This window comes from Brassica rapa, chromosome A02 (assembly GCF_000309985.2).
Source record: "Brassica rapa cultivar Chiifu-401-42 chromosome A02, CAAS_Brap_v3.01, whole genome shotgun sequence".
In the NCBI taxonomy this organism is placed as follows: domain Eukaryota; kingdom Viridiplantae; phylum Streptophyta; class Magnoliopsida; order Brassicales; family Brassicaceae; genus Brassica; species Brassica rapa.
The window spans coordinates 993,453-1,012,163 of record NC_024796.2 but is presented as its reverse complement, the minus strand read 5'-3'; the positions used below and the strand labels follow the sequence as shown (position 1 = coordinate 1,012,163).

The 18,711-nt window shown below is 37.9% G+C and overlaps 3 protein-coding genes across 6 annotated transcripts; 1 reads left to right on the top strand and 2 right to left on the bottom strand.

Moving 5' to 3' along the window:
- Positions 1–1,567: 1,567 nt before the first annotated feature.
- On the bottom strand, positions 1,568–3,160 carry LOC103850619. The gene has a single exon (XM_009127396.3). It carries the CDS (start codon positions 2,191–2,193, stop codon positions 1,726–1,728), a length of 468 nt encoding a protein of 155 aa, XP_009125644.1. The 5' UTR covers positions 2,194–3,160; the 3' UTR covers positions 1,568–1,725.
- Positions 3,161–3,382: 222 nt separating this feature from the next.
- On the bottom strand, positions 3,383–5,170 carry LOC103850618 (ribosome biogenesis protein NSA2 homolog). The gene is made up of 9 exons (XM_009127395.2): positions 5,082–5,170; positions 4,843–4,962; positions 4,687–4,754; positions 4,494–4,602; positions 4,351–4,419; positions 4,206–4,263; positions 3,807–4,042; positions 3,670–3,721; positions 3,383–3,585 (listed from the first exon to the last, which is right to left on the bottom strand). Exons 1-9 carry the CDS (start codon positions 5,082–5,084, stop codon positions 3,518–3,520), a joined length of 783 nt encoding a protein of 260 aa, XP_009125643.1. The 5' UTR covers positions 5,085–5,170; the 3' UTR covers positions 3,383–3,517.
- A 1,704-nt stretch (positions 5,171–6,874) lies between these two features.
- Positions 6,875–18,515, top strand: LOC103850617 (cytokinin riboside 5'-monophosphate phosphoribohydrolase LOG7). Of its 4 annotated transcripts, XM_009127394.2 has the most exons (7): positions 6,942–8,364; positions 10,190–10,287; positions 10,839–10,869; positions 17,105–17,204; positions 17,303–17,373; positions 17,823–17,966; positions 18,045–18,515. In XM_009127394.2, exons 1-7 carry the CDS (start codon positions 8,257–8,259, stop codon positions 18,138–18,140), a joined length of 648 nt encoding a protein of 215 aa, XP_009125642.1. In that variant the 5' UTR covers positions 6,942–8,256; the 3' UTR covers positions 18,141–18,515. The 4 variants fall into 4 exon arrangements, with proteins under 4 accessions (XP_033141937.1, XP_033141938.1, XP_009125642.1 ...); XM_033286047.1 differs by lacking the exons at positions 10,190–10,287; positions 10,839–10,869 and having other exon boundaries at positions 6,937–8,364; XM_033286046.1 differs by lacking the exons at positions 10,190–10,287; positions 17,105–17,204; positions 17,303–17,373; positions 17,823–17,966; positions 18,045–18,515 and adding an exon at positions 10,984–16,307 and having other exon boundaries at positions 6,875–8,364.
- Positions 18,516–18,711: the final 196 nt, after the last annotated feature.

The following is an 18,711-nucleotide window of genomic DNA, read 5'->3' as shown; positions in this document are numbered from 1 at the left end:
TGACAAGTCACTAGGGATATATCTTGAACATAGATCATTAACCCCAGTGTCTTCCTTACATCCCCTGAAGCCTCGTTATGTTTTATACTTTTCAAAGTCTCCAAATACTTTCGGACTCCCAAGTCCTTGTTTTGGCCCTGCGTGAAGGGCGGGATATGAATGAGATCGCGGGTGTCCTCCAAGACATTAGAAACCTTGCCACTCTCTTCTGTCCAATCTCATTTACTTTTGTACCTCGACTAGAAAATTTGCAGGCTGATGCTTTAGCAAGCTCAGGTCTTAACCGTCTTCTTGTTGAAACTTGAACATCTTTAAATTATAATGCAAGTAGTAGTTTGACAAAAAAAAATAAAGCTTACAAACATGCACTATTAAGTCGTGTGGACTATATACGTAATGCCTAGGATTGAAGGCATACTAAAATCCATGAACAGTTGTCGTATCACAGATGCATTTCTATTGTAAGACCATTTGAAACTAAACAAAAATGTAACTGTAAATAGAGGTAAAAGAGGAAATAACATTTTTGGGGGTCAGTAAAAGATGAAATAGTTATGAGTTCAATAAATAGTATACAGAGAGGAGACAGTAGTGGTGTGGTAGGAACTCAGTAAATCAATGTTAGATTATGAAAATCATAGGGTCCCCACTCTCCATAGAAAGAAAACGACAGTTTACACGAATACATACACTGTACTCTGGATTTACATGAAACCCTAGTTACTTAACTTTGTATCACCTTTTTCACTCAACCTCCTTTATTACTTTACCACCTGACCGGCCTCTCTCTCTCTATCTCTTAGCATAGCTAATAGTACTGCAATATTCCATATCCCACGCTTCTTCCGAAACTATTGCTTGATGCTTCTCTTTTTATATTGGAATCCCAACTTAAAGCACACGTTTCAATCAATTCCGTTTTAATTTGTTATACCAAACTAACTCAATATTTATGTTTTGTGTGCTCGTGAATCTTCTTCGCTTTGTAATGTTATCTACCATTGTGGTCTTCACAGTGTTTGATCCCTACTTACACTATTCATAAGGGCTATGTATGCCAAAGTCACACCTATGTCTTTTCTCCATTTTTTCTTCAAACAAATTAAATCTCTATAAATGTTTTGATCATGTGTGAATTCATATATTGATGTGTAATCTTAGATATATGCACACAACTACATTGCAATATGTAATGTAAGTTCATGAATCTATATATAATTGCTTTACGCATTGTGATTATTATACCATATAATACTGTTTTTCACATAGCTTTTAAGGACCGATTAATTTGACTACAATATTCTACTATAAGTTTGTACCTCATATCTCAAAAGGTCATAAAGTGTTGTTGGAGTAGATCTTCACATATGTGATCTACTAGCAAGATCACTTCCAACAGAGGGTTCTAAATGAACATCTAATAATTAAAATTAAAAAATAAATTAAGAAAAAAAGTAGGAGAGAAGTTAAGATAAAGGTTTAAAATTATATTTTTCAGAATTTTATTAGAATTAAAACTAATCAGTTCTTTTTATCAAATTAAAATAAAAATAATTTTTAATAAGAATCTTCAAATGAGAAACTTTCCATTGAGGTTGCTCCTAAACATAATTAACATATGGTTCCTCTGAGACATCTAAACTTGATTATGTAGTATTTATTGAAAAAACTATATGAACAAGAGCATATACATTTCACACTGTCTTACACTAAGAATCTGATTCTCTAATCGGTTTTGGGAGACGACGCCGTTTCAACTTGCGAAAGGCTTCGCCAGAAACCACCACTGTAGAATCTGCTCCACATCTCCTTCTCTAACGCAACCACCTCCTCGTCTTCTCCTTCTTCTTCCTCCTTCAGCTCCATCGCTAGCTTATCGAGATCTTCCTCCTCTCTGCTCTCTACCGGATGAACAGCGAACTTCGAGCTCCCGACTTTGCTCAGCTTTGAATCTCCGTTTCCTCTCTTCGCCAGCCCTCGTCTCCGCCGCACACGGCGGAAGAGTCCGCGAGGGATCTTGTATACGGCGAGGACGACGAGGCTGACGACGCTGCAAGGACCGCAGCAACATAAGGCGGCGAAATCCGCCGTCGTGCCACCGCAAAACTCAGCCGCCGTGGATCCTCCGCAGCACAGCGACGGCGTCGAGAGTCCTCGACGGCGTTTCACGCCGGGAGAAGTCGACGGATTCATTATTTGCGAGCTTCTAAACACAAATCTCTAGCTCGTCTTTGCTCAATGTACATCACCAACTGATAACAGACTCCATTTTCCGAGAAAAGTAGGCACTGAATCTGGGAAAATGATATTTTCTCGAGAATGTGAAGAGTCTGTTTGAAAATGGAGAGACTGTTGAGATTAAAGGCCAAAGCGCTGAAACTGATTTTGGGTTATTTAATGAAGACGACCATGAATTTAACAAACATATCTATGTGTGTTTATATATACTACAGAATAGTCGTCTCAGTGGATAGAATATTATTATCATTAGAGCCTTATTTTAGTTACATATCTGCAATAAAAACGTTCCTCGGAGAGGTTAGCTAAAAAGAATTTAGTTATATACATTAGATCTTTGTTTAATTTTGACTATATATTCAAAATGTATTAAGTTTATATCATTATTCTAAACATCACATCAGCATTCTTAAAAGCAAAAAGAATGCTTTTTGTTTTGTGCAATAAGAATGCTAGTTAACTCAAAAAGTGTCTTTATAATGCAAAAATATGTTGACAAAGAAAAACTAATGGTAGAAAAAATATAAAGTAGGATAAACAAATAATCATCTTTGTCTTTTTAAATTCTTGAAAGTTATCTTCTTCTTTTTGTAGCAAACTTGAAAGTTCTCTTAAAGGTTAAAACCAGATCTCATTGTTGACAAAAAAAAAATCTCATTAAATAAAGAGAACACACAGTATAATATGCCAAAATGCTAATTGCAAATATAACTAGAAGCCCATTATACATATCAACAACACCGGCCCAACTGTCGTAAGTGACATATTTGTCAACCGGGCCAAGCACCCCAGTTCAAAACGGTTTTGATTAGGAGCTACGACACTTCCAGGAACAACTGCGATATATTACAACACCGCTCTGGTTCTTGAACAGGACAGAGCGGTCAAGCTGTTTCGATTATAAATGGCAGCAACAGGTGTTGGTGTGTACTGTGCGAGTAGGTACGCTACTGATATCGGTATGAGAGGTAGAGGGCCGCACAAGAAGGCTCTCTGTAGAGATGTTCCATGTAGTTGACCCTCCATTGGCAGACATTGCTTAACCAACCACATTGTGTAACTCGTATGTATCTTTATGTTGTGATTTGGTGATTTCTGATTTTTCTCTCTGTTGAGTCGCAAGTTTGGATTCATTCAAGGCAAGGAAACGGAAAAGAGGCTTTGCTTAAATTGTATTAAACCACACAGATACATAAAAGACTCGAGTCAAAGACAAAATTGTTTTCAGGAGAGAACTAAAAAAGAAAGTAAACAACGTTATTCTTGCCGGAGATTTTGATTACACAAGCAGAACAGCGTTTATACATCCGTCATTCTCAGGATTGTTTGTCACCTGAGCGTACTTCCCTGTAAGCCAAAACAAATAGAGGTATAAAAAAACTGCTATCACGCTTAAGATCTTATACAAAGTTCTCTAAAACTGTCACTCACCCCAGACAACTTTTCCAGCTGGTGTAACAAGACCAAGCTCACTCACATTGACCTGGAAACCAAATCAAGCCATTAGCACATAGGTTACAAGTGAGAGAAAACCCAATATGTATCTTGGTGTTGGTGGTGGAACTAACCTCAATGATTGTTCCTCTGGTCATGACACCAAGGGACGTATACATAGGACCGTTGGGATTCTTCTTGATCCCAATGATCTCGAGACAAAAAGTGCATCTTAGCTCAGGGTGAGTGACGTGGGCCTTGGTGAAACGCAGCCCAGAAGGGCGGATGAATCGCTCGTACTTTGGCGGCTTCCTTGTGAAACCAGGTCCAACAAATGTAGCTTTTGTAACCATCCTCTTCCACTGTTTTGCTATACAGTTAATACAAAAAAAAAGGGAAGCATTTCATTACTTGTAACTTTGTAAGTGACAATCTAAGCTAAAATACTGAACATAATCTAGAATTATTGAATCTAGGTATATAAGATGATGATGAGTGAGTACAAAGCTTAGAATCTCAAACTAAGTACTTACTTTTCCTCTTCCCGGATCTGATCACTCTGAACATCTCATCTTCAGCCACAGGACGAACCTGGAAAATAGGAAATGGCTATTAACTACCAAGCTACAACATTTACACCACTGAATCAACATTGACATCCATTAACAAAGTTTTCACCTTTGGCAGAGGAACCTCCCACTTCCCAGCTTTCTCCTTCCTCTTCTGTTTAATAGTATTGCTAAGAACCTACACCCACACACAAACACGTCTCATGCATTGCTTTTTCACCAAGAATCATCAACTCTGAAACAAAGACAAACCTTGGCACGAGAGGTGTTCTCACGATCAAGAAGATAAGCAGGAACAGCTCCTTCCTGAACATCCTCATCAGCTTTACGCCTTGATGAACTCTCCTCATGCATCTTCAATCTACAAAACCAATGTACACAAAATCAATCTCAGAACAAAGCACAAACAAATCAAGATTCAGTTAATAGCTAACTATATACTTACGTTTTCTTCATTTGAGCTTTCTCAGCGTAGTTCTTCTTAGCAATCATCTTACCCTTTATACCTATAGACTGCAAAATTCACCACGAATCAACAATAAGAAGCAAAACGAATAATAGCTGAAAAGCTAAGATTGGAGAAGGGAGAAGAAGTGACAACGTTTTGAGCTTGTTTGGAGCGCTTGTGAACTTGACGCGCCTCCTTCTTGCGCTTGCGCTCTTCGTAATCGAGGCGGCGTCCATGCCTCTTCTGGTGCAGCTCGATGTAATCTCCCTGCGGCTGTTTTTTTCAATCAAGCAAAAGAACAAACGATAGTAATAGTCAGAGATCGGTATCGTAAAGTGTGCAGAGCTGAGAAACGAAAAGGTGTGAGAATGCTCCGGCGGCGGAGGACGAACCATTGTTGCTTCGAAAGCGGTTAGACGGTGAGAGAGAGAGAGAGAGAGAGAGAGAGAGAGAGAGAGGATGTTATTAGGGTTTTATTTATAAATCTAATGGGCTTGGTTTGTAGAGTAATGGGCTTTTAGTTATCATTTGACTAAGCCCATCACTTTAATGATATTTTAAAAAAAATCACTTTACCATGTTTTTTACATCCACAATCAACTTCATATGAGCGGCTCAATGCATCATGATTTGAAGCTATAATTTTTTTTTTGGTTAATTAGAGTAAAGTAAACTGACGTAAAGGTTCACAAATGAAGACAAATGAAATCAAAGGTTGATATTTTAAAATAATAGTTTGCATGCATTTCATAAATACATACAATTTTTTTCTTATTACAATTTTCATCGATGATGGGAGTATAATGATCAATTTATTCCTTCCTAATCAGTATTCAATTTGGTGAAGTCTTGTGTGTTACATTTACAATCCTTGCATGGAATCCTTCACTTCATCCTCAAAATACGTGTTTAATTGCTTTATGACATGCTGGTGGATAGATAGGTCTCTTGAAATACACATCCTGACAAATGGCTCGCTTTAGAGGTTTCATAACAAATGGGTCTTTAAGGACCAAGATGGGTGATTACTGGGCCGCCATTTCTAAAAAAATTCATAATGCTATTCCCAGTATTTTGGTTTTAAACATTGTTTTTGATGGATTAATATGATGCTTACAACTCGTCATGATATTTGCTTACATCACCATCAAATATATGTCAATGATTTGAAAAGAAAAACAATACAAGAAGAGGGAAATATTGATAAGAAACGATATGAATGAAGCATCTTAACTTTTAAGTTATAAAAGTAAAAGCAATGAATTGTCTTTCTTCTTTAACAAACATTTAAATCAAGACGACCAAAGATGCTATGAGTTTTCATTCTAATTTTATATATGCATCTCCTCCAGCTCATACAATCTTCTTGGTCATCGTGGTATCTTCACGAAAGTGACTTCATAATATTATTTTGAAGGTCTTCGATTGTGTTTATTAATAGTGAACATTTTAATATTGACACTATTCGTAATCTTAAATCCAACATAAATTCGGCAGTTATGCAAACCATCAGTTTAGATACCAGCGGTTGCTGGCAAAAGAAGAAATAAAAGCTTAGATACGTGTTTTTTCATACCTTTTGTATTTAATACTAAATATCCAGGAATGTAACTACACTATATTTTCAAGTTAAGATTCGAGTTATGATGGCAAGGTGAAGTCTGAGGATTGAGGTCTTGCGACTCTGTCTTGTACAGTATGCTTAAAAGTTTTTTTAAAAATAAAAATGAGAATTAATAACAAGAATATATCTAAATCGGGAAGCTAGCTTAATGTAGTTTTGAAAAACTAAGATAGAAAGTTAACAAGAACTCTTATTCTCCTATTTAATCTATTTTAAGACTAAAAAACATCCAAAGATATGGTTTATCTATATTATATAACTTCAATATGTATCGTCATAAAGCAAAGAGAAAGGTTTAGTCAAAGGAAGCCATGTAAATGTAATGTAAGTGTCATCCAAATTTGTTGGATGATTGCGTCAGCTTACAGCTGTTATATATATTCAACATTTAAGAAATATACAGACGCCAGATTAATTAGCAGAGGTGTGTTTATTATGAAATGAAACCATTCTTTCTTGATTCATATATAAACCTAAGTATTGTTCACTATTGATTCATAAACTTTGGTCAGATTTCAAATAGTTTCCCCTTACTCCAAAGCAAAATGAAAGGAAGAGAGTCATACTGAGTTTAACAAACATTTTTACCATTTTCACCAACGTTAGAGGGGTCTATACCATTATGCATATAAGATGGATCGTATTTTTGCAGAACTATCTAGAATTTTGTTTGATAATGTTGATCTAATACCTTCTTTTCTTATTCGTCGTATGCGTTCCATTTGTAAATACATATATAAACTTAGTAGTAGTATTTAAATCGTAGGTGTGAATAAGCGGAGGGACTATTGCTTTAGCGGGTGGAAATTTGATAACGAAACCAAACAAGTGATCACGAGACATCTCTCGAGGCTGTTAGTTCATTATATAAACAAATATTATTATGACGATTACTTCCTTAATCAAAATTAGTTTCATCAAAAAATGACAAGTTCTTTGGAGTCAAATATTGTTTTATTGAAGTTAAACAAACATTAGACGACGAAAAAGATAGAAACATTCTTCTTAATTATTTTTTAAAAAAAAAACATTCTTCTTAATTAGTGATTCAGTTCAAAAATATTCTTTTTTTTTTTTTGAAAAAAGTCCAAAAACATTCTTCTTAGTATTTTTTTGTATCATATTCAAATGGTACATAACTAGATATTTTAAAATTCACAAACCGATGATTGTAGTGATGCGAATTTCAAAATAGCACCCAAAACCAAGTAGTAAGAAAATGAATAAAATCGAAACAAAATCGGACTAGTTTTTTAAACTGCAGTCGAGGCATAGAGCCGTAGAGATTTAGAATTAGTTAGACTGATCGGATCTGATCCTATCCAGACCCAGTACAGCCCAACGGATATGTTTTTAGTGAGATAGACTCATAGACCTACAATGTAACTAGTTAATGGCAATCTTAATGAATTTGACGGAAAAAAAAAAAATGTTTGAATAAAATTCTGATCCATGAGTCTTCTAGTTCTATCGAACTAGTCTGATGCAAAATCTGAACAGATCTTCCAACCTGTGTTAGATCTAATCTTAATCCTTCCACAAATATATAGTATAAAATAAAATTAGAGATCATATTTAGATCACGGCCGCATACAGACATAAAATAACTTTCCCAAAGAACTATATAATAATTAAGATTATTATAATTAACTTGCTTGCTAAATAAGATATAAAAATATATTTTCGCCGTGTTTTAGCGTTTCCATGGAATATTCAAACTACAAATTAAATAGTACTAATATACTTGAAACAAAGATGAATAATAATTTATAAATGGGGATAGGCATGGAAATCGCATTTGCATTTATATTCTCATCCTTCTCCTCTGCATATATAAATACTCGCACAACTCCAAAGTGTTGTCTCATTCATCACAATAATCATAAAAAATAACTTTTAAGCTCGAGAGGGAGAGAGAGAACAAAGAAAAAAAAAGAGAAGAGATGGAAGAGACAAAATCAAGATTCAATAGGATCTGTGTCTTCTGTGGAAGCAGTTCCGGCAAAAAACCTTCTTACCAAGAAGCTGCCATTGAATTGGGTAACGAGCTGGTACGTTCTCTCTTCTCAAACCTATATCTGTATTTACATAGTTTTATACACACACATATACTTTCATTTTCACAGTTGAACTCAATACATTGTTTACGACCTTGTTGTGTAATTTGCAAGTAGAGAGCCGTTTCAAATAAAACAAATCATGACTATTTTTTTGTGAATATGCTGATTGATTAAAAGTTTATGATAATACTAAAGATGAACTCGAAAATGAAGATCTAATTCGAGATATGAACACAGAATATTTTGTGAAACATTGGGAATTATGAGTTTTGATTGTGTGTTACAACGAACAATGATGAATCTATCAAACGTGTGGATGCTTCTTCTTTTTTTGCTGAGTTCGAATTTGTGTTAATTTTTATTTTTATTGGCATGAAAGAGAGATGGGAAAATAGCAACTTCTACTATTCTTAGCTGTAATCCGTCTGTCACTCGAGCAGCACTCTTGCATGATCTGTTTTTATTTTATTTTCTGTTATTTACTTTTCAGTAATTCACATTTTTCATTACACAAACCTCTGATTTTTCCTAAACGGCTAAACCTAAACTTAAGTTTCCAAGTATGATCAATGATTTCGTTTACGGGAAAGATAAATAATAATGACAGTTTACTGCCTCGAGAGGCCAAAAAAATCGTTCGTTGGAAGAATAATGACTCTATGTACAAAGCGTGTGTTGTGGGGTGTACTTCTTCAACAGCACAAAATATTAAAAAAAGAACAATAATTAGAACCCCGTTGTAATAAATATTTGTGATTCGTCTGTAGGCAGTAATAATAGTATTAATAGGATAGTGACCACTGAAATTAGGATTGATGATGATGAGTCCTATTCTCTTAATTGAGGTTTGATATTTGATGTGGTTGCTTCTTTTTGGGGACGATTGTGGGTTTGGGTTTGCGACACGTGTTCATTTTCATCATGAAAACTCTGTTATCGTAAATAAATGCATATGACATTATAACAATAATTGACTAAAGAAACTGATGGTGGGAATGTAAATCTCAAACCGGGCTCGGTGGTCGGCCGGCGCGTGAGCGTCCGTGCCGCCGCCGGAGCTCTTGTTCCTTCAGTTAAAAAGCTCAGTGTGTCGTGTAATATCTCCGGGAGGCGGAGGCTCTCACAGATCCGTCGCCGCCGGTTTTGTCTCTGTGGCGGGGAAGCTTTCTCAGTTCCGACGTCATCGGTTTTAGTCTCCGGGGGGTGAAGGCTTCTTCAGCCTTGCGTCGCCGGCTTCGTCCCCTAGTATGTAGGGTTTAGTTTAAGATCTAGTGTTTTCTTTCTTTCTGGGTTGGTTTTTTTTGTTTCGGCGGTTTGTGTTTTCGTCGGAGGACAGTGAAGTGCCCCGTTGGAAAGGGCGATGATGCATGTGACGACTTTGCTTTGGGTGTTATGTGGTTAATGGTGGTGGATGTGATCTCGCCGCGGCGATTGATCCTTCCCGATACTAGATCCCAAAGACAGTTTGAGGTGTAAGAGAGTCGGAGCGATGAAGCTCCGGTTGGCCGGGGGATCCGTTGGTTTGGATCTCCGGTGTCGATGGAAGCGGTGGTGACGCGTTGGCTTCGGGACACGTGTACCCTCGTCGGCGAGGATGTTAACACGTGTCCAAGCAAAGCGGCCGAAGCAATCTGCCTTAGGTCACTAGGGTTTTCCAAGTTGGGCCGAAGGTCTGGGCCCAATTGGGGATTGGGTGTGCCCGTTTAATTGTCTTGGGCTTTAGTGTTTTTCTTTGTACTGGGCTTGGCCCGTTTTATTAATTAAAATCATCCAGTTGGAAAAAAAAAAAAAACTGATGGTGGGAATGTTGTTGAAGGTGGAAAGAAGGATTGATTTGGTATATGGAGGTGGCAGCGTGGGGCTTATGGGTCTCGTCTCTCAGGCTGTTCATCATGGTGGTCGGCATGTTCTAGGGTTTGCTCTCTCTCTCTCTCTTTTTTCTCTCTCTATATGTATACATACATTCACACATCTATGTATGTACATATACATATCTACTCTATTCATGTGATATGATGCATTTGCTAGTTCCAAGTACCCCATTACTCATCATTGTGTTTTAAACATTTCACTGTTGATGATGACTATCTACATGATGCCTAGTACTTGCTAAAATAACCTATTATTTGTCACGTATAATTTGACAATAGATTAGTATTTGGTTTATAAGTACAATATAATGGTTGAACCTAGTAAGAGTTAAAACATAACAACGACAAAAGAGGATCTGTGCATGTTTCCTTTGTTCAAAACTGTCTCTTTTTGCTTTCATAATTATGTTCTAAAAATATACTACAACTAGTTTATGTGTGTGGTATTAATATAAGAGAATCCCATTTCAATTATCTATAACCAAAATGGTCAAACTTAATTTCATGTTTCATAATTAATTATAGATTTAGAAGGGCTGTTTCGTTTTTGTGATTGGTCCATTATTAACCTGTGTCTTCTCTAATCTATTGTAGGGTCATCCCAAAAACCTTGATGCCAAGAGAGGTATGCACCAAATAAAGCTCTTCTGAATTATATCTTATTTTTCGTTCGACTTGGTATTTAATTAGTAATTATTGAGATAGAAATTGCCTTGCAATGATCTACAAAAAAAAATAGTGGTAGGACCAAAAGAGGAATGATTGCGACTTGGAGCGTTTTTTGGTTTCCTTCACGATACATCTCTTTGACCAACTAACATCATTTGTATGTCATAATATCCACAATAAAAAGACCATATATTATAATAGTATAGAAGAATCATATGTAATAATATCCACAATAAAAAGACCATATAATATAATATGCTATAGAAGATATTTTTCGGTGTTCACATTTTAGAAAGGCAATAATAAAGAGAATCATATTCGTTTAAATGGTTTTGTGAGTGTTTGTCGTTTCATCCAAGCTGGTTTAGAACTTGGGCCTGTGTCGAGGCCCATCAGCTACACCTACGAGGAAAAGGTTCAGAGCCCATTAGCAGAAACGACACAGTTTCCTTTAATGAGGATATATGTTATCGTTATCATCTAGCTCGAGCAAGAGAGAGAGTTTGTTACAGAGGCTAACAAACTAGAGAAACAGAATCAGAGAGAAAGAGACTTATCTCGGCGACGATCGCGACGGAGACGGTGGAGAGCTGCTCGCGATCTAACCAAAGGAGTATCTGATTACCGGTGGTGTATTTCAGAGGTTATCTTTGCGCTTGTTACTCGGTGAGATCCGTTTACTTGTGTAGAAAGAAACCGAGTCTTTGTATTGGTTCTGAGCTAGTGATTGCTTGAGAGTTTTGATCTCTCCCCAGACAATAGGCAACGAAGTCTGGGTAAACAATTCTCGTGTTGATTGCGTTTTACTTTTCTAGAATCGAACTGTAGTAGAGACGCTACGTAAATCAACTTCACAACAGGAATCGTAAAGATAAAATCAAGATAAAACACTAACAAGTGGTATCAGAGCACAAGGTTATTGTGCAGGAGGTGATTACGAAGTGATCGTGATCTAAGGCGTTAGTCGATCCTAAGTGTTTTCAGTGGATCTGTGTGTTTCGAGCTCGGATCTTGAAAATGGAGTCTGTTACGAAGTTCAAGATGGAGAAGTTTGATGGTAAAGGTGATTTTGGGATGTGGAAGTTCAAGATGCTTATGCAGCTTGAGTTACAGGGACTCGGTAAGGTGCTGCAAGCTGAATCAAGTGAAGGATCATCGGAGAAAGATGATGAGGACCTGAAGCTAGAAGCCAAAGAGGAACCTGATCCCAAAGCTAAAGAGAAGGATACTAGAGTGAGGAATCTAATATGCTCTAGCCTTACTAATATTGTGTTGAGGAAAGTTATGAAAGAGCAGACGGCTATGGGGGTTTGGAAAGCACTGGAGGCTGATTATCAAACCAAGACCCTGCCAAATAGGATCTACCTGAAACAAAGCTTTGCAAGCTTCAAGATGTCTGAGCAGAAATCGATTGAAGAAAATTTGGATGGTTTTCTAAAATTGGTGGATGACTTGGCAAGTCTTAACATCATCATACCTGATGAAGATCAAGCTATACAAGTGCTATCAAGCTTACCGCCTCAATATGACTCCCTGGTTCACACCTTGAAGTATGGGAACAGCAGAGAGACACTGACTTTAAAAGAAGTTACTACTTCCGCTTACTCAAAGGAAGCTGAGTTAAGGGAAAAGGGACTTGTTGGAAAGTCAACTTCAGCTGGTGAAGGACTCATGGCGTCTCAAGGAAAAGGTGACAAGTACCAAGGAAAGAAACAAGGGAGAGGAAGAAGTAAGAGCAGAGATAACGGTTCAAGAAAAGGCTCTAGGTCACAGACACCAGCTAAACCAAGAGAGTGTTGGGTCTGTGGCAGAGAAGGTCATTTCAAGAGGGACTGCCCGGAGAGAAAGGAAGGGAACAAACAGCAAAATGCAAATGTTGCTCAGAGACAGGAACCTATGATCTTAACCGCAAGTATACATGATACTCGTGATCAGTGGGTTCTGGACTCCGGTTGCACATTTCATATCACACCAGATAAAGAAGCTTTGTTTGACTTTAAAGAGGTTAATGGTGGAAAAGTCCTAATGGGGAACAATACTCATAGTGAAGTGGCTGGAATTGGAAAGTTAAAGATAGTGAATCCAGACGGGACAGAAGTGATTCTGACTAATGTGCGGTATATGCCCACGATGGGTAGAAATCTGATATCTTTTGGACAGTTAGAAAAGAGCGGGTGCAGTTATGAAGGAGCTGGGTTCAACGTTACTTTCTCTAAAGATGGGAAGCAGGTGATCACAGGGACATACAAGGATGGTTTGTATTTTCTAAATGGAAGTGTGCAAAAAGGAATTGCTGCAGTTGCTAGACCAGATGTTGATACGACAAAGAGATGGCATTCAAGGCTGGGTCACATGGGGTTAAAATGCATGAATGAGTTAGTCAAAGGTGGCTACCTTGATGGAAAAGAAGTTCATACCCTTGATTTTTGTGAAGAATGTGTTCTCGGAAAAGCACAGAAGCAGAGTTTTCAGGAAGGAAAGCACACGTCTAAAGGGCCATTAGAGTACATTCATTCAGACTTGTGGGGCTCACCAAGTGTTGAAGAAAGTCTTGCGGGCTGTAAATACTTCATAACATTCATAGATGACTATTCAAGAAAGGTTTGGATTAATTTCCTAAGATCTAAGGATGAAGCATTTCAGAGTTTCAAAGAGTGGAAGCAACTTGTTGAGAATCAAACCGGTAAGCGTGTGAAATGTCTAAGGACAGACAATGGTTTGGAATTCTGCAACAAGGCTTTTGATGGATTGTGCAAGAGCTCAGGGATTAAACGTCACAACACTTGTTCCTATACTCCTCAGCAAAACGGAGTAGCAGAGAGAATGAACAGAACGATTATGAACAAGGTTCGAAGCATGTTAGCTGAGACAGGGTTTGGAAAACAGTTTTGGGCAGAAACGGCATCGACAGCAGTATATTTGATTAATCGATCTCCAACATCGTCATTGAGTTTCAAGATTCCAGAAGAAGTTTGGTCAGGAAAGAAAGTAACTTTTGATCATCTTAAGAGGTTTGGTTGTGAAGCGTATGTTCATGTGGTTCAGGATAAAGTGAGTCCAAGAGCTTTAAAGGGTTACTTCGTAGGATATCCCCAAGGCGTAAAAGGCTACAGAGTGTGGTTACCCGAGGATGGTAAGTGTACAATTAGCAGAAATGTTATCTTCCATGAAGATAAGGTGTTTAAAGATTCTGTTGAGAAGAGCCTTGAGAAGTCTACAAGAGAAAAGAAGGGAAAGAAAGTTTCCTTCAGTTTTGACAAAACCTTTGAGGATTCTAGTTCAGGTGGAGCTTTGTCAGAAGGAATAAATGAAGCTCCTAGTTCAGAGTCAGAAGAAGAAAATTCAGAGTCTGAAACAGAGGAACAGATTGAGACAGATGATACGCCAGGGGAAACTTCTACAGAGAACTTAAGTGACTACGTTTTGGCTCGAGATAGAGCTAAAAGAACCATAAAGAAACCATCAATGTACGAAGAAGGAGGAGATTATGTTGTTGCTTATGCATTGATGTGTGCAAAAGACGTTGACATACAAGAACCCAAGACTGTGACGGAAGCAATGAGAAGTAAGCACTGGATATATTGGAAAAAAGCTATGCAAGAGGAAATTGATTCTTTGGCTAAGAATAATACATGGCTGGTTGTTGATAAACCAGGAAGGAAGAAAATTGTTGGTTGTAAGTGGATATTCAAGTACAAGGAGGGGATTCCAGGAGTGGAATCACCCAGGTTCAAAGCTCGTTTAGTGGCTAAAGGCTTTACTCAGATTGAGGGTATTGATTACAACGAAATTTTCTCTCCGGTGGTAAAGCATGTGTCGATTCGGCTGTTGTTGTCAGTGGTTGTTAACTATGACATGGAATTAGAACAGCTAGATGTAAAGACAGCTTTTTTACATGGAACTCTAGATGAGGAAATCTACATGAGCCAGCCCGAAGGATTCATCAGGAAAGGAGATGAGTCAAAAGTGTGTTTGCTCAAGAAATCTTTGTATGGTTTGAAACAGTCTCCTAGACAGTGGAATCAAAGGTTTGACGAGTTTATGAAGAGACAGGGCTACACTCAGAGTATTCATGATCCGTGTGTCTATTTCAAAGGAAAGTCATTAGAAGAGAAAGTGTTCTTACTGCTCTACGTGGATGATATGCTAGTGGCGTCAAAAGATATGAAGAAGATTCAGAAGTTGAAGGAAAGCTTAAAATCTGAATTTGAAATGAAAGATTTGGGAAGAGCTACTCGTATCTTGGGGATGGACATCATACGTGACAGAAAGAATGGGGTTCTAAAGCTTTCGCAAGAAAAATATTTGAAACAAGTACTGAAAAGTTTCAATATGCAGGGAGCAAAACCAGTTGTTACACCAGTAAGTTCCCAGCATAAATTGAGAAAGTTAACTGATGCAGAGATCAAGGAAGAAGCTAACTACATGGACAAGATTCCTTATGCTAGTGCTGTTGGAAGCCTAATGTATGCAATGATTGGTTCTCGACCTGATTTAGGATTTGCTATTTGTCTGATCAGCAGATACATGTCTCAACCAGGAAGAGCTCACTGGGATGCAGTCAGATGGGTTTTCAAGTACCTAACAGGAGCGTTGAATATTTGTCTAACATTCACTAAGCAAGAAGTGTTTGAAATTGTTGGCTACAGCGATTCAGATTACAACTCAGATTTGGATCGCAGGAGATCAGTTTCAGCTTATCTTTTTCAAGTTGGAGGGAATACTATCAGTTGGCGAGCCACACTGCAGTCTGTAGTTGCGTTATCAACCACAGAAGCTGAGTATATGGCTCTCACTGAAGCAGCTAAGGAAGGTAAATGGTTGATGATGATTTGCGGTGAATTGGGGTTCAATTTTAAGAGTTACAAGCTATACTGTGATGCACAGAGTGCTATATGTCTAGCTAAAAATGCAGTTCATCATGGCAGAACGAAGCATATGGATACTAAGTATCATTTCATTCGAGACAAGGTTCACGAGGGTTCTGTTAACCTAATCAAGGTGCATACTACCCTAAATGCAGCTGATTTCTTGACTAAGTGTTTACCTGGTCCGGCTTTCCAGAAGTGTCTGGAGCTGGCCAAAATCCTCGCCTGATAGGTTGAGGTGGAGCTCGGGGTAGCTTTGTCGGTTGAGTTACCTCGAAGAGAAAGAAGAAACTGGGGTCAGCTAAAAACGAATCGACTTCAACTCGTATGGTGAAGTACGAGTAGAAATAAAAAAAAAAGGCAAAGAAGGCGTCTTACACTTGTATACAGAAGGTCTGGTGAAGAGGTTCAGGTTCTTCGTGTGAGGAGTGTATGAAGGGTCGGAGCTTGGTTCCTTGAAAGTGTCTGTCAATAATCTGAAAGGGTTGAGATGGAGGATAAGGTTTTTCCCGGGTTATGTGGAAAAGGAAGAAGAAGGTAGATCGGGATTTAGGTCTAGCGGAAAAATTGATGTCTTCGACTGGTTTAAGTCAAAGAGAAGAAGACTGGAGATGGATCATCAGGAAACTGATTGGTTTCGGTGGAGCTTTCAGCAAAGGTGAAAGGAGCTAGGGCTAGGGTTTTGTATCGCAGGAGAGAGGTGGAGCTTCAGACAGGAGAATCGACAAAGGTGGAGTTTGTGAGTGTTTGTCGTTTCATCCAAGCTGGTTTAGAACTTGGGCCTGTGTCGAGGCCCATCAGCTACACCTACGAGGAAAAGGTTCAGAGCCCATTAGCAGAAACGACACAGTTTCCTTTAATGAGGATATATGTTATCGTTATCATCTAGCTCGAGCAAGAGAGAGAGTTTGTTACAGAGGCTAACAAACTAGAGAAACAGAATCAGAGAGAAAGAGACTTATCTCGGCGACGATCGCGACGGAGACGGTGGAGAGCTGCTCGCGATCTAACCAAAGGAGTATCTGATTACCGGTGGTGTATTTCAGAGGTTATCTTTGCGCTTGTTACTCGGTGAGATCCGTTTACTTGTGTAGAAAGAAACCGAGTCTTTGTATTGGTTCTGAGCTAGTGATTGCTTGAGAGTTTTGATCTCTCCCCAGACAATAGGCAACGAAGTCTGGGTAAACAATTCTCGTGTTGATTGCGTTTTACTTTTCTAGAATCGAACTGAAGTAGAGACGCTACGTAAATCAACTTCACAACAGGAATCGTAAAGATAAAATCAAGATAAAACACTAACAGGTTTTGTATAATTCTTTGCAGATAACCGGTGAGACCATCGGAGAAGTGAAAGCCGTCGCTGATATGCATCAAAGGAAAGCTGAAATGGCTCGACAAGCCGACGCCTTCATTGCTCTTCCTGGTTTGTAATCCATTTTTAATATATATATAAACTGATTCCATTAGAAAACTTGTTTAAGCTATATAGTATTTCGAATCAATTTCTTGGTAAATTGTTAGGTGGATATGGTACGTTGGAAGAATTGCTGGAAGTCATTACATGGGCTCAACTCGGAATCCACCGTAAGCCGGTACGTAATCAGGGAAATAAAAATTAACTTATTAAAATATATACATGATATGATCTTGCAATATTATAATGAGTTACGACCGGAATATGCGTGTAGAATATTTTTTCTCTTAGTTTACTCTAAAACGATAAGTGTAAAGTGTTCCTTATATTTATAATGTTCTGGTTTAATTTAACTGAATGAAAATACAAATGGTTGCATATGGTACGTCGTCGTAATAATCACATGGAGCAAGATTCCTTTTGGGATTCTTTATTCGTGCTTAACCTTTTCTGTACACATTCTAAGAGCATGTAACGTTATAATTATATTGATAACGGTGTGTTGTCACGACATACGAGTACATAACCCTGATTGTGAGACCGGAAGCTTCCTATGTCGTAACCTTTTGTATATACTATTGAAAATATCTGGTTTCTAACATTATTTTGATCAATAATTATTGACAGGTGGGTCTTCTTAACGTGGATGGTTACTACAACTCGCTGTTAACGTTTATCGACAAGGCCGTGGACGAAGGATTTATATCCCCAATGGCTCGTAGAATCATCGTCTCTGCACCAAACGCTAAAGAGTTGGTTCGACAACTCGAGGTATAATAAATGTTCATGTAGAATGTGATACTTATTACATGATTTAGGGTTATTGAGCTTACTTCCAACATGTTGTAGGAATATGAACCTGAGTTCGATGAGATAACGTCAAAATTGGTTTGGGATGAAGTGGACCGGCTCAGTTATGTACCGGGTTCGGAGGTTACTACGTGAGCAATTTAACCACATTATGGGGGAAGTTTTTCTTGGGTAAAATCAGTCGGTGTACAGCGGAATTGAAACTTTCATAACATCAGAAGGAAAGGTCGGGAAGGAGACAAAAGTATTGGGGTCGTTTAAGTAGCATTATTTTGTAAGGGGGGCTTAATGTGTGAAGTGGATAAACCACGTGGGTAACTACTAACCGCGTATATACCAAACCCCATCTTCCCCATTTGTCTTTTGTACATTTTGCTTAATGCCATGGTTAAGGAAAAAAAAGGATAGGGCCTATATCAAGGAATGACAAAACCATCCTTTTCTTTAGGATATTTTATAATTTTATAGTTATCTTTGAGTATATGAAATATATAAAAAAACTATACATTATATACATACATGATACAATACTTGTATCACTGTCGGCTCAAGATGTGAATAATCAGCTGTTTAAGCACTAACATTAAAAAACCATTATGAAAGTTTAAATCCACAGACCTTATCTTACATTCTATTTATAATTTGTTTTTGTTAGGGTCAAAACGCTGCCTCCTTAACTACTTTTACACAAGTGAAAACGTAAACA

What these genes read in the sequence shown, in the direction of transcription:
- LOC103850619 (XM_009127396.3), bottom strand. Translation starts at nt 2,193, where the DNA reads ATGAATCCGTCGACTTCTCCCGGCGTGAAACGCCGTCGAGGACTCTCG.
- LOC103850618 (XM_009127395.2), bottom strand. An exon ending in GCTCCAAACAAGCTCAAAAC is followed by an intron (nt 4,755 to 4,842) that starts GTTGTCACTTCT and finishes TGAATTTTGCAG; the next exon opens with TCTATAGGTATAAAGGGTAA. An exon ending in CCAGAGGAACAATCATTGAG is followed by an intron (nt 3,722 to 3,806) that starts GTTAGTTCCACC and finishes TTTGGTTTCCAG; the next exon opens with GTCAATGTGAGTGAGCTTGG.
- LOC103850617 (XM_033286046.1), top strand. Translation starts at nt 11,931, where the DNA reads ATGGAGTCTGTTACGAAGTTCAAGATGGAGAAGTTTGATGGTAAAGGT.